Here is a 15,195-nt window from a genome sequence, read left to right as displayed (position 1 = left end):
CTATTTATTTACTGCCCAAGAACACTGGAATTTCATCTGTCCATTTCCATTGTTGCCTTTCAGGTTTTCTTTTAGCTCCTCTTGGGTTATTCTGTTATGCTCCTCTTCTGTTATTTTCTTAGTCTGTCTGTCATATGTCTTCGAGCTATGTGACCTCCCAAGTCCATTTCATTTCTTTAGTTTTGATAAGAATGTCCTTTATTTGTGTTTGTTGCCTAATCCATGTGTTTCTCTTCTTATCTAACGGTCTGATTCCTAATATAATTCATTCCATTCTTCGCTGTGTAGTTTTCATCTTCTCTTCCATTCTTTTGGTGAGTGCCCAAGTTTCACTTCCATAAGTCATGGTGGGAATTATATATTGGTTCATTGTTTTGTGTTTCAGGCAAATTGGGATATTGCTGCTCAGTATGTGACTATATTTCCTGAAAATGCTATCCATCCGAAATTTATCCTTCTCTTGATTTCCAGCTTCTTCTCATTATTACAGCTAACGACTTGTCCCAAATAAGTATATGAATCCACCTTTTCAATTACTGCTCCTTCAATGATTATATCCCTTTCTGTGGCATACTTGTTCATCATTAGTTTTGTTTTTGCCATATTCATCTTTAGTCCAAAATCCTTACTAACTCTGCATAACCGATTAAGATTTTCCTCTAATTCTTTGGGATCATGGCTAATGATCACAATGTCATCCAAATCATAAATGGTTTTTTAGATATTCTATATTCACGTTGACTCCTTTCTGCAATCAGTCAAAAATTCTGAAAGCTTCCTCAAGGCAGCAGTAAACAACTTCAGAGATATTGTGTCTCCTTGTTGAACTCCTTTCTCAATTTTAAATTTATTACTATCTTTGTCTAGTCTAATAAAGGAGGTAGCGTTCTCATATATTTTATTCAATATCATAATGTATGGGGTATCTATACCTTATCTTTCCAGTGCCCGAAATATTGCCTTATGCTGTATGGAGTCAAATGCCTTTTCATAATCTACAAATGCCAGGCATAATGGTATTTTATATTCATTTGCTTTCTCCATTAGCTGCAATATTACATGAAGGTGATCCATAGTTGAGAATCCTGTCCTATAGCCAACTTGTCTTTTGGTTGATTCTCATCAAGTATATTATTTCAATTCTGTTAGTAATTACCCCCAGGGGCTCACATCTGGTGAGTATGGGCTTGGCACACCCAGGGTCCTGAGCTGGATATCATCATTCTTCTCTTTCTTGGTGATTCCCTTCTACTTCTCTCTCTCTCTCTCTCTCTCTCTCTCTCTCTCTCTCTCTCTCTCTCTCTCTCTCTCTCTCTCTTATGATTGCATTATTCCACTCCTTAGGTGTTCTTTCCTAATGTATTTTGTGAAGAGTCTTGCCAGTTTCTGTGTCATGTCTCTTCCTCCCAATTTCAACAACTCTACAGTAATTTCATCTTCATGCAGGGCTTTCTGATTCTTCATTTTCTTCAATGCATGTTCTATCTCATCAGGGAGGATAATGGGTATGTCGTATGTGTTCCTAATTTGTTATCCATCTTCCCCACTTCTGGCATCATTCCTTTGTTCCTTATAGTGGCGAACAAAGAACAAAAAAGCTGCATCACTTGTGAATTATGCATATAATGTGTTTTGCACTGCATTGTGGGTTTCAGAAATGTTCAAAATGCATTTGTTAGATGGGATATATATCTCTGTGAATGAAATCCAATAAAAAGATTCCACCTGATATACCTAATTGCGAAAAATTTCTTCCCAAAGGGTAAAATGCGTAATTAATGGAAATATGAGAAATCATGCAAATGGTAATCATGACAACCAAACATACATTTTATTGCATTTACGTGTACACACTGAAATGACAAGTTAACGTAATAGTATTATGTACTGTAAATCAGCAAAATAAGTCCTCAATATTTTCTTGTTCCTCCTCGAGCTGCAATTACAGCCTTGCAGCGATCTGGCATATAGTTAATCAACTTCTGGATATACGGTTGCCCAATTTCGTGGTACTACACCCTTACAATGCTCTCCTGCAGCTGAATCTTACCTGTTGGCTTCTTCTGAGCAATTTTAGATGACATTATGTACCAGAAATTTTCAATAGGGTTCAAATCTGTACTGTTGCCAGGCCAGTCTAACACTGTATTGCCAGCATTTCCGAGGTATGACTGCACCTTAAGGGAGAAAAACAAGGGAAAACATTGGTGGAAGTATGTTTTAAGCCTTTGTGAGACAAGAAGACAAACTCATCATTAAATCTAAATAGCATAAAACTTACCAATTTTGCAGTGTGGTAAGTTGCTGAGTCCTCTTGAAAAATGCAGTTTTGGATATCTGTGTGGTGATCCCTTATGGAAATATGAGAAATTATGGAAATACAAGTTTATGAAGTTTCCACTTGATAAACTTGTAAGTGATTCATTTCTTCTTTTTGTTTCAGCCAAACTGATGATATTCCAGTTCACAATTTCTAATTCCTCTTCCAGCTCTAATATCCTATCTTCACCAATGAGCGATCTTACCTGTAAAAGGCCAGGTTCAGTTTTTGTGCATGGAGGCCTGGTCATACCCACAGATTCTTAGCATGCTCTGCTTTCACTCTGATTCTTTTGCTGCCATAAGAAGGGGAGGGAGTGGAAGCCGCTGGAGACTGAGGGCCATTTGTTTTGTTATGCCTTCATGTGCTGGAGGTTTGGTCTTTTCCGCTTTACACTGATCAGGCATCTTGAAGAGAACCACCCTACATATTCGTTGCCACCAAAGGGACGTAACAGGGCTTCCATCCAGAAGGTATGCATGAGTGAATTTTAGGGAGGCAGGCCAACCGGACTTCTCCTAAATCTTCTATTTTAGAAGATTTAGGAGAAGTCCAGTTTGTTTTAGACTGAGTGTCTGATAACATACAGAATACCTCTTCTCCTCTAAACCTCATAACTTAAGCATATGTTACAGGGCTTAGAGGGGAAGATAAATAACCTAGGCATATGCAACATTAAAAAATAAATTTTAAAAAATAATTATAAGTGAAACTCGCAAAAAGTGATCATAGTACAGTATATACAAAAACACAGAAGAATGCTCTTTTCAAATAATTTCCATGCATTAATTTAGTTTTGAGATATTTTCTCAATCTTACTCACCTATATAGGAAACATTAATATACAGTGGTGTAAATTTTACCCAGGTGCTAAACAGACATGTTTATATGGAGGTTCTTGGGTAACTCAAGAAACTTCTTCAGTCTGTTATAGTCTGTGTGTATGTTTCTAAATTGTACTGTTTTCAAAACTCATTCAGTAATTTCTATCCCAACTCACTCCCAGGTTAAATTTTATTTTGCTCTCCAATTTTTAAAAGTGAGCAGATTTGATTTTTACTGCCTTTTAAAAATTAATAATTGTGTTATTGGAGTAATGACCAAGACTTACTCTGATTTGGCCTAAATATACATTACAAAATATAATAGTTTATAGTAAAATAATGAATGAAAGTCTGATAGTCCAAAAGAACTGTTTTGGTCAATTATAGAGACTTGTATTCCCCTGGGTGTTTGGATTAAAAATAATGATGAGGATTTGGATTATGATATATGATAATAATGAGGATGACTTCCTCACTTTTGCAGACAAACTCACAAAAAAATGAAAATTTGCAGACAAAGTGACAAAAAAAATTAAAATGATATTTTTCATTGCCAAAACTAATTAATGTGAACTAATTACGTAATTAATTAAGTCAGTCTCTCTCCCTCTCAGCAGCTCTTTTTAGCAATGAAATTACTGTAATATTTATAAGACTATGTTTTATATGAAATTAGTATTTTTGTGATTTGTTTATTGAATTTTTTCAAATAGTACCACCACGTCTGGATTCTGGAATTGAAGTTGAGTATAATCCATTAGTTCATATTGGCCGCCCTGTTACCCTGCGCTGTCCAGTTTTTGGTAATCCACCTCCTCAAATTCAATGGTTAAAAGAAGGTAGAAAAATAAATGCAAGTACAGATTTAAACTTTCATATACATCCAAATGGGCAAAAACTTACAGTTTTGAGAGCAAAGGAATCAGATGCTGGACTTTATTCATGTTTGGTTTCTAATGAAGTAGGCAGTGAAAAACTGAATTTCAATTTAAATGTATTAGGTAAGTGCTTTAAGCAGATGTAGAATTATTATAAGTTTTATAGCTATTATTATTATAAATTTTTTTTCTGTGATTCTGTAACTAATTTGGAAAACAGTATTTTCCAAATTAGTTAAAGAAGAAAAGGGTAGTGTTGAAGCAACGTTCCTAAAATAATTTAGAAATTAAGCCAATTAAAAGAGATTTAGCGGTGCCCCCTAGTAAGCACCAGTTTCCGAATTATGTGAAATCTCACTAAGGTGGAAACATAAACTAACAACATTACATGACCAAATAAACTGAAAATTAAAAAAATAAAATAGATTGACCATTAGGCCCAATCTCGACAGAGGACCACGAGGCCAATAATAGTCAGGGAATCACTGCATTTTGAATGCTAAACAAATCCATGCAATGACAGAATGATACTAAGATCAAACCGCCGATGCAATAGATTTGCCTAACAGTAGTCCTTATGCAGCGAAAAATAATAAAACAGAAAGCCTAGTACTCACATGGCCAAACCACACCACTGACAAAACAATAGTTGAACTGAAAATATATAGAAACAAATTAGGCTATAGATGGCGATACGAACGCAGCGTTAGCACATCGTCATGCTACCCTCAATTAAATATGATCAAATTAATCCAAAAATTAAATAGAGAAATAAAAATTACTGAAAAATAAATAAGAAAATAATAGAAAAGGTAACATCAGTGGCAGAAGCAGCAGAAAAGCACAATCCACTACATGTTGCGTGTAATAAGCTAAATTAAAATAGGATATTGCCAATAGTATGGCAAACCAGTAGAGTAAAAATGAACTAAATGTATATATATGTAACATATATACATAATATATATATATATATATATATATATATATACAGGGTGTCTCAAAAATATTGGTACAAACATTTAGGGGAGGTAGGTAACATCTAAAGGAATGTGATTCGCATGGGAACCCATAACCGGAAACGTCATGGGAAAGTAATAGCAGAGGCACAAGAAGCAGAAATTACACAAGACAGTAATTAGTGGCAAACATTTATTTGACATAATATTAACAATGGAGTACAAGATGGATGCATTTCATGATGTTACAACAGATGCTCAACGGTTCCACCATGAGATGCGATGCATGCGTGACACCGATGCAGCATGGACTGGCAGACATGGTCGAATACACCGCCTCCGTAGCCAGGTAGGAAGAAGCAGCAGTGCGTAGCACACACACTTCTTGATTAGACCGGGGTTCGAGCCCATCATCACCAAATACAGAGGATGTGGAAAGGGCAGGGAATGACCAGCACATATTCCCAGAGCAATATGGCCTTAGTTGCTAATGCTCCTAAAAACCAAATAACAAACAACAAACAAACAAATGGTCGAATAGACCTGAAGTTTCTTTGACAGTAGCAGCAGCGCAGACGAGTCTCACCACGAGATCCATTTCCGTCTCCACAGGTGATTCATGTATGATAGATTTGAGGGCCCCCACAGAAAGAAATCAAGGCTCGATAAATCAGGTGAGCATGGGGGCCAGGTAACAGGTCCACCACGGCCAATCCATTGATGCCCAAAACGCCTGTTCAAATGGTCACGAACACACCTTCCATAATGGGCAGATGCCCTGTCATGCTGAAACCAGATGTTGCAGCTCACATTTGCTGGAACATCGTCAAGTAACCCTGGTGGAACTTGTTCAAGAAAGATCCGATATTTAGCCGAGTTCATGCAGGATGGTAACAGGTATGGGCCGACTATGCAGTCACCGACCATACCTGCCCACACATTATTGTGAAGCGATGTTGTGCTGCATGGGGGCACACACTGTGTGGGTTGTCGTGAACCCACACATGAGCATTGTGCTGATTGAATAAGCCTTCCTGAGTGAAATAAGCCTCATCTGTGAACAAAACATAGGCTGGAAAATTCAAGTCTTGAACGCTTTCTTGGAGAAACCACTGCGCAAAAGCCACATGATCTTTGGGGAGCAGCAACTGAACCCTTTGGAGATGAAAGGGGTGTAGGGAATCGTCGTGCCAGACATGCGGTACACTGCAACGAGACACTCCTAAGGCAGAGGCAACGGCATGGGTGCTGGTAGTAGGATTATTCTGAACGGCATTCAACACATTTTTTTCCATGGCGGGAGTTCGCGTAGTCTGCCCGCACTACTCCTGTTACCTTTAAATGACCCATAATCACACAAATTTTGATGCACACAAACGGTAGTCCGGTACATGTCTGTCTGGGAAGCGTTCTCCATAAATTCGTTGAGTGGCTCGTCCATTGCCCTCTGCTAATCCATACACTAGGTGCATGTCTGCCAGCTCACAGTTCGTATATCGATGCATGCTCTTTGTGCGGCGACTGCTGGAATGAGTAAACCGGAAATTTTCCCTCTCGCAAACTGATGAACTGTGCTGTCTACCATCTGTAATCGGGTCACAAAGGAAGTTAGGCAGGCGAAGGCAGATTACGAGAAATCTTTGGCAAAAGATGCTAAGAAAAACAGCAAGGATTTCTTTACTTATATAAACTCTAAAAGGAAGGGGATGAATCTGATTGGTCCACTGGATATCAATGGTTTGTCTGTTCATGATCCTGCTCAGATAGCAAACAAACTGAATGAGTATTTTGCATCTACATTCACACATGAGGAGTTATTAAGGTTAGAAAATGGCAGAAGGTTATCAAATTGTAGCAGGGTGCTTAATGAATTTGTAATAACTGAGAGCAAAGTGGAGGAGAAATTGTTGAAGTTAAACATAAGAAAGGCACCTGGGGTGGATGGGATCTATCCAGTTATATTAAAGGAGGTGGCAAAGCAACTAAGCAAACCCTTAGCCATAATTATGAGAGCATCCTTGGACTCAGGGGAGGTCCCCACGAACTGGAGATGTGCAAATGTACCTCCAATTCACAAAGGGGGATCGAAGGGTGACACGAGTAATTACAGACCAGTTAGTTTAACTTCTGTTCTGGGTAAAATAATGGAATCACTGGTTAAAGATGCATTGCGGGATCATCTGGACAAGACTGCAGCAATAATTCAGACACAGCATGGGTTTGGAAAGTCTTTTCTGACAAATTTGATAGGATATTATGATGTGATTACAAAGGAACTGGATGCAAAAAATAATTTTGATATTATATATTTGGATTTAAGGAAAGCTTTTGACACTGTTGCACATGGAAGACTATTGTACAATTTGGAGCAGAATGGTATTAAGGGGAGGTTGCTACAATGGATAAAAGAATGGTTGAGTGGGAGAAGACAAAGGGTGGTAATCAATGGGTGCTGCTCTTCGTGGACTAATGTTAGTCCACAAAGTGGAGTCCCACAGGGTTCGGTGTTGGGTCCACTGTTGTTTTGTATATTTATCAATGATATTAATGAAGGTATATCAGGCTTAGTGTCCAAGTTTGCAGATGATACAAAGGTTGGCATTGTTGTTAATGACAGTAATGGCAGTGTGCTATTGCAACAGGATCAAGGATCTATGGTTAGATGGGCTGAGAAGTGGCAATTGAAGTTTAACATTGACAAATGCAAAAGTACTGCATATGGGTAGAAGTAACCCCAGAGAAACGTACCAACTATGTGGTACTACATTTAAGGTGGTAGAAAATGAAAAAGACCTGGGAGTAATTGTGCAGTCAGATATGAAGTTTTCTGAGCAATGCAGACAGGCTGCCAGGGCAGGTCATGGGGTTTTGTCAATGATATACAGTAGTACCCAAACTTATGCTACCCCGACTTACTTGAACTTGGAGTTACGCGGTTCTTGATTTTTTCGTTTGGCAACACTGCCGCCCACTATCTTCAAGGTCGTTTTTCATATGTTATCAATATACGGTGCGACGGCGGAGAGTGAGAACGAAAGATGAACAAAATTCAACTTGGCTGCGCATGAGCTGCACACATATACAAGAATTTGTATTCCAACTGTCATATTTATATGTGTGCGTTCGAATTCGTGCTCAACTTTTGTCGGAAATTACATTGTTTTCACGAGAGAAATGGATCTTGTCGGTCGAGCCGTATACATTCAGTCCTCATATAACACGTGTTTACACAACATGAATTCGATCATACACTATTTATAAATACGGTAACGATATCTTATAATATAACACGAACCAAATTGGTTTATGCACGATTCGCCTTTGTGTTTACAAGAAATGGCAGTCGAACGCAGAAGCACTGTGACAAGATAGGAATGAAGAGAAGATTCTGAAAATGTATTTATGTTTTTAATATCAGTGAAGGGGAAACACATTTCACCAAAATAACATAAAAACCAACAGAATTCCAGCTATCGGTATGGTATGCAGTTAGATTGAGTTTACTACCAGTTTATAACAGATTCCGCTAGCAGAAACGCAACTGGATTTTTATTGTTTTATGGTAGTAACCCCTAGAAATGTGAGGTGTTAATAGTGTAGCTCTGCCTTTATGGTGTTGTTTATTCAGTTGCTACACGCGCGCAACTTTGTGTTTGCGTATCAAGCATGCCTCCTCGTTTTGTAATTGTGCTTTATTCCCTAAAAATGAGTAAAATACTTAAAAGGTGTGAAAAGGAAGCGTACTGGTGAAGACACTGCAGATTCAGAGAGAAAAAGAAAAGCAATTATTGATAAACAGAGGCGGACTGAGTCGAAAATTCTTACCCCGGAAAATTTATATTGGCCTCATATTCTTTATGATTTATGACCAAAATCACACCGGCCCACCCGGGTTTCCCCGGTAAGGCTTATGGCCAGTCTGCCTCTGTTGGTGGCGCCTCCGTAGCCAGGTGGGAAGGAGCAGCAGTGCATAGCACACGCTTCTTGATTAGACCGGGGTTCGAGCCTGTCACCACCAAATACGGAGAATGCGGAAAGGTCAGGGAATGACCACCGCATATCCCGGAGCAATATGGCCTTAGTTGCTAATGCTCCTAAAAACCAAATAACAAAATAACAGCCTCTGTTGATAGAGAATAAATATGAAATTGTGAAACGCTTTGAGCGAAATGAAAGACCATGTGATATTGCACGTGATACAGGGCTAAATGAGGCAACGGCGAAAAGCACATGACAATTGCAAACTTGACAGAAGGTCTCAGCTCAATTGAAAAGGGCTTAAAAATTTTAGAAAACATAGACTCCAACGAAGAACGCGTTATAGCTACAAAGCAAGGAATAAAAAAATTAGTAGCTTGCTACGAAGAAATTCTGCATGAAAAAAAGAAGGCGCTGTGTCGTCAGACGAATTTGTTAGATTTTATGAAGCCATCGACATCGAAATAACTTTTTTACGTAAGTCATTTATTTTTTTAATACATATTTTGTATTAATATGTATAAAGAACTGCAATTTTATTAATATTTTTCTTCTAAACTAGTGTTTTTGTTAGTCCTTGGTCCCAATTAAACCAAATTTATATATATTTATATGCAAAGTTGTACCCCGACTTACGCAAATTTGGCTTAAGCGATTTTCATCGGACCCACCTATCGCGTAACTTCAGGGGTATTACTGTATAGGAATTTTGCTAGCAGGGAGAAGAAAGTGATTATCCCTCTGTATAAGGCAATGGTCAGGCTGCACCTTGAGTACTGCGTACAGGTCTGGAGGCCTCATTTTAGGAAGGATGTAGATTTGCTTGAGCATGTATAGAGAAGGGCAACAAGATTGGTGAAGGGAATGAAGGGATCCTCTTACCAAGAGAGGCTTAAGTCCTGCAAATTGCAGTGGTTGGAGACTAGGCACCTGCATGGTGATCTGATTGAGGTGTATAAGGCCTTGAATGGGTTGAGCACGCTGAATTCTGATGGGATCCTTCCACTTGTTCAGATTACAAACCTAAGGGGGCATAAATTCAAATTAAGAAAGGACAGATGTAGAATAGATGTGCGGAAATTATCCTTTAGCCAGCAGGTGGTTAATTGCTGGAACAAACTTCCATCTGTCGTTGTGGAAGTTGATAGGCTAAATAAATTTAAGGAGGAAGTGGACAGGCATTCGGAGGGAATGGTGTGATTTTTTTTTTTTTTTTTTTTTTTGGCTGATGCTGCATAAGCTCATATACTTGCTTCCTTGCATCACATGCCACTACTACTACTACTTTTTTTTTTTTTTTGTCATTTAACTTTAGTGTTTCTAATACAGTTTAGTAACTGCATTAGCAGGGCATATGATGCAAGAAAGCAAGCTTATATAGCATCAGCCAAAAAAAAAAAAAAAAACCTTTCCCATTTCACCCTTCCATTCACTCCAAATGTTTGTCTAGTTCTGCCTTGAACTTAGTTGCTGACCCTACTACAACAAATGGAAGTTTGTTCCAACTATCAACCACCCTCTGGCTAAAGATGAATTTCTGCATATCTATTCTACAATTCTCTTTCCTCAATTTGAATTTATGCTCCCTCAGGTGAGTAATCTGAGCAAGAGGACGAATTCCATTAGTATTGAGCTGGCTCAATCCATTCAAGGCTCTATACACCTGAATTAGATCACCTCACAGGTGCGTGGTGTCTCCAGAAGCTGCAATTTTTAGAACTTAAGCTTTTCTTGATAACACCAACCTTTTGTTCCACTCACCAATGTTGTTGCCCTTCTCTGTACTCGTTCCAGCAGCTCTACCTCTTTTCTAAAGTGAGGTCTCCAGACAACTTGTGAAATGTTTGCAGACCTTTCTAGGACGAGACATGATGTTGCCAAAGGGGATGTCTTTGTGTGTGCTCGATGTTAAAAGCTTGTTTTTTTGTCATTTAACTTTAGTGTTTCTAATACAGTTTGTAACTGTTTTAGAAAAAGTAATACAATTCAGTAATATGGTTTTGTAATACAGTTTAGTAACTGTTTTAGAACCAGTAATACAGTTCAGTAATATGGTTTTGTAATACAGTTTAGTTACTGTTTTAGTAACTACTTACAGTGACGTTTCCGGTTATGGGTTCCTATGCGATACACATTCCTTGAGATGTTACCTACCTCCCCTAAACGTTTGTACCAATATTTTTGAGACACTCTGTGTATGTGGAACATATATATATACATAATATATATATATATATATATATATATATACAGTGGATTCTGGTTATTTGGGCCATCGGTTAATCAGAGCAGCCATTTATTTGTGGCAAATCTTAAAAAACAGAAACCAATTGAGAAAATAGCCAGGGTTTACTTCGCTTAATTTGGGACAGCATGCCATTTAATTGGAGAAGGAGACTAGAGCACTGGAGATTACTATACGATTGTCTCCGATGGTACCACGTGGTTTGGTCGAAATTCTGGAGATCACAACCATAAAACAATAAAAATAAATTAGCAGTTACCTGTTTATTTGGCTTTTCTGTTAGTGAAATCTATCATAAACCGACGGTAAACTCGATCTTACTGAATTTGCGATAATACCGACAGCTGGAATTCTGTTAGTTATTATGGTGAAATGTGTTTACACTTCCATGAAATCTTCAATCATATAAAAAAATTAATTTTCAGAACCTTCTCTTCATTCCTATTTTTAAGGCTTCGTAACTTGTTACTCTGTTCTCACTTGGGTGTATCGTGTTACTTGCAATTTGTGTGTGCCGTGTTCTTTGTTATTGATTGCTTATCTTTTTCTGTTTTATATTTTAACCCCCACCCACAAATGTCAGTGAACAGAAATGTCAACTAGTTCGTATGTACATATTACATTACGTATTAATTATTCTGATTATCACATATATTCTTCCGATTTTCACGTATCATTTAATTTTTTATTTGGTAAGGTAATAAAGAGTAAATTTCTGCTTAATAGATCTTTGCTTTTATAGCCTGTGGATAATATTCCTCCTATTTTCGCTAATTAGAATCGCTGTTTAATAGAATTAAAATTCAATTCACAAACGTGATCACAATGACCGGCGCTTACTGTATGTCATATAGTGAACGGTACTTTACTATGGTGAGTTCGACGTAATGTGATTTGATTGTACAGTGAACCAATTGTAAAGGGGGGGTACATTGTATTTCTAACTATTTACGTGAAACTTTGGATAAATGGGGCAGCCGCTTAATCAGGCCAAAATGCACTAGTCCCGATGTGTCCCAAATAACCGGAATGGACTGTGTGTGTATATATATATATATATATATATATATATATTTTTTTTGTAGTTGTTGGCGCATTGGCTTCTGTGGCCATAATGCACCTCCCAAGGTTTTTGCAGTACTTTGATCCAAGCCCGGGGCGGGATTCGAACCCGCGACCTTTGGGTTGCCAGGCAGGCACTTTACCCACCTGGCTAGCCCGGTCAGTATATATATATATATATATATAATAACTATAATGGGATAAAATAAATAAACAATGAAGAGAACTAGATTGGAGTAAAAATGAAAGAATTCAAATTAGTATTATGGACCAGAGACACTGCTTAGGCAAACGAACTGTATGACCATAATGTATAAATTGTAATATGTTGAGAGTGTATAAGAGAAGGCTGTTATGATCGATTCTACAGTATACATGAGAAATTAATGAGATAAAGAGATAAAAGGAATGAATACGAAGTGGGGTTAAATTAAATAGCATAAAATGAGGTCAAATAAAATAGAATAACATGGATAACATATTGTTGTATAACTCATAATTTCAATGTCTTCATCGGAGGTCATCCATCGAAATTATGTGCATAACAGCAATATGTAGGCCTGTGTTTCTGACATGGTCTGTATTCTCAGATATACATGGTATGAAATAATTTTGAAAATAAAGTAGGCTGAAAATATATTATTATATGTAGATCATACAGAACATGGGTGACCTTTCTGAGGTGAGAAACAGAAAAATTGAAGTAAGGATGAAAAAATGAGGTAAGGTTAAACAGAAAGTAGGAATGAACCAGTAAGGAATTTACTGTTACCGTGTAGGGAAGCAAATGGTTAAGATGACATCTGTGTATATTTTTATATGTATGGTGCCCTAGTGGTTCCAAGTGTTAGAAATTGGAGGTAGTAGATGAATACTTTAATTCTTAATATTAATTTAACAGTGTGCTAATGGGAAAATTTAATTCAACATTTGAGCACTAATGGATAGCTGGCACTACTGGATGCCTATGAACATATAAATGAATTTTCAAAAAAAGCAGATGTGGAATTACATCTGCTTTTTTTGAAAATTCATTTATATGTAGGCAGAGAGAGGGAAAAAGAGAATTCATTTATATGTTCATAGGCAAAGAGAGGGAAAAAGAGAAATCAAAATTTATGAATTTTATTCATTCTACATGAACATTCTTCCATCACATCATCAGGGACTTTGAATTTATTAATTGTTTATCCATAGAGTAATCATAGTTAATTATATTATTCTTAATAGTAGAATAATAGTTTATGGATATAGGGGATGCCTCCATAGCCAGGTGGGCAGGAGCAGCAGTGCATAGCACACGCTTTTTTGATTAGACTGGGATTCGAGCCTGTGACCACCAAAAACAGAGGATGCAGAAAGGTCAGGGAATGACTACTGCATATCCCCGGAGCAATATGGCCTTAGTTGCTGATGCTCCTAAAAACCAAATAACAAACAAACAACAACATATGCATATAGGTTTCTGTTAACCTATATGTATAAATTATGGAAATAATATAAGACAATAGATATTCTTTAATACATATTGTCTTATAAGTTAGTTTTGAGTTGGCCGACCGGGCTAGCCGAGTGGGTAAAGTACCTGCCCTGCAACCCAAAGGTCGCGGGTTCGATTCCCGCCTCGGGCTTGGATCAAAGTACTGCAAAAACCTTGGGAGGTGCAATATGGCCACAGAAGCCGATGCGCCAACAAATAACAAATCAAAAAAAAAAAAAAAAAAAAAAAGTTTTGAGTTGTAGATTTCTTATATGCATAATAATAATACTAATAAGCCAAATTAGCTGGATTATTTTTTGCTTCTACCATTCATTTGCAATAAACTGGCGTAAGGAAATAAAGCCTTACATACACTGTGCTGCCACTTTATTAGGTATACCCCTGCTGTGCATACAAATGGCTTGTCCCACAATCTGCAAGTCACATGACCACAGTTGTGGATATAAATGCAGCAGAACAACCTTTCTAGTATCAGTTAAGTGTGCAAACTGTAGCAAGAATGGGGAAAAGGAGTGATCTAATGGACTTTGAACATGGCATGGTAGTAGGTGCACGACGTGCTGGACAAAGCATCTCTGAAATGGCAGTTCTCCTGAACTTTTCACACACCACAATTTCAAGGGTGTATTGAGAATGGTGCAATGAATAGAAAACATCCTCCCAACTGCACTCCTGTGGACGAAAATTGCTTGTTAATGAGAGAGGTCAGAGGAGGATGGCTAGAATTGTGCAAACAAACAGACGGGCCACAATGTTGCAAATCACATCAGAATTCAACCTTGGTGCGCAGAAAAAAAATATTGCAGTGGACCACTAGTCACATTTTGTTGCGAATGGGCTACAACAACCGACTGCCACATTGCGTACCTTTGTTATCAATGAAGAACAAGAGAGCATACCTCCTGTGGGCATAGCAACACCATCACTGGACTATGGAGGATTGGAAAACAGTTGCTTGGTCTGACAAGTCGAAGTTCCTGGTGCATCATGTTGATGGAAGGGTCAGAATTTGGTAAAAACATGAATCCATTTGCCCGTCATGTCTGACGACTACTGTGCAAGGTGGTGGGGGCAGTGCTATGGTGTGGGGAATATTTTCTTGGCACATGTTGGGTCCATTGATACCCATAGATTCACGTCTGATGCCACATTGTACCTAAACATTGTTGCTGACCAAGTGCATCCATTCATGTTGACAGTTTAACCTCTGTCTAACATCAGTCGGATGGTTACTTCCAGCAGGATAATGTGCCGGTGCACAAAGCCTGCTGGACTATCGAGGATTGGAAAACAGTTGCTTGGTCTGACAAGTCGAAGTTCCTGGTGCATCATGTTGATGGAAGGGTCAGAATTTGGTAAAAACATGAATCCATTTGCCTGTCATGTCTGACGACTACTGTGCAAGGTGGTGGGGGCAGTGCTATGGTG

General features: G+C 38.0%; 1 protein-coding gene across 1 annotated transcript in view; it reads left to right on the top strand.

The window, feature by feature from the left end:
* LOC150087903 (hemicentin-1-like) overlaps window positions 1–15,195 on the top strand; it is a 1,496,027-nt gene that overhangs the window by 446,702 nt on the left and 1,034,130 nt on the right. The window contains exon 29 of the mRNA XM_090369959.1: window positions 3,858–4,145. Coding sequence (XP_090226085.1) covers window positions 3,858–4,145 — 288 coding nt within the window. The remainder of the gene's footprint in view (window positions 1–3,857; window positions 4,146–15,195) is intronic.

This window comes from Mastigoproctus giganteus, chromosome 3 (genome assembly GCF_048544385.1).
Source record: "Mastigoproctus giganteus isolate SK-2022 chromosome 3, ASM4854438v1, whole genome shotgun sequence".
Classification (NCBI taxonomy): Eukaryota; Metazoa; Arthropoda; class Arachnida; order Uropygi; family Thelyphonidae; genus Mastigoproctus; species Mastigoproctus giganteus.
Note: the sequence above shows the minus strand (reverse complement) of the source record. Positions and strands in the feature narration are given on the sequence as shown.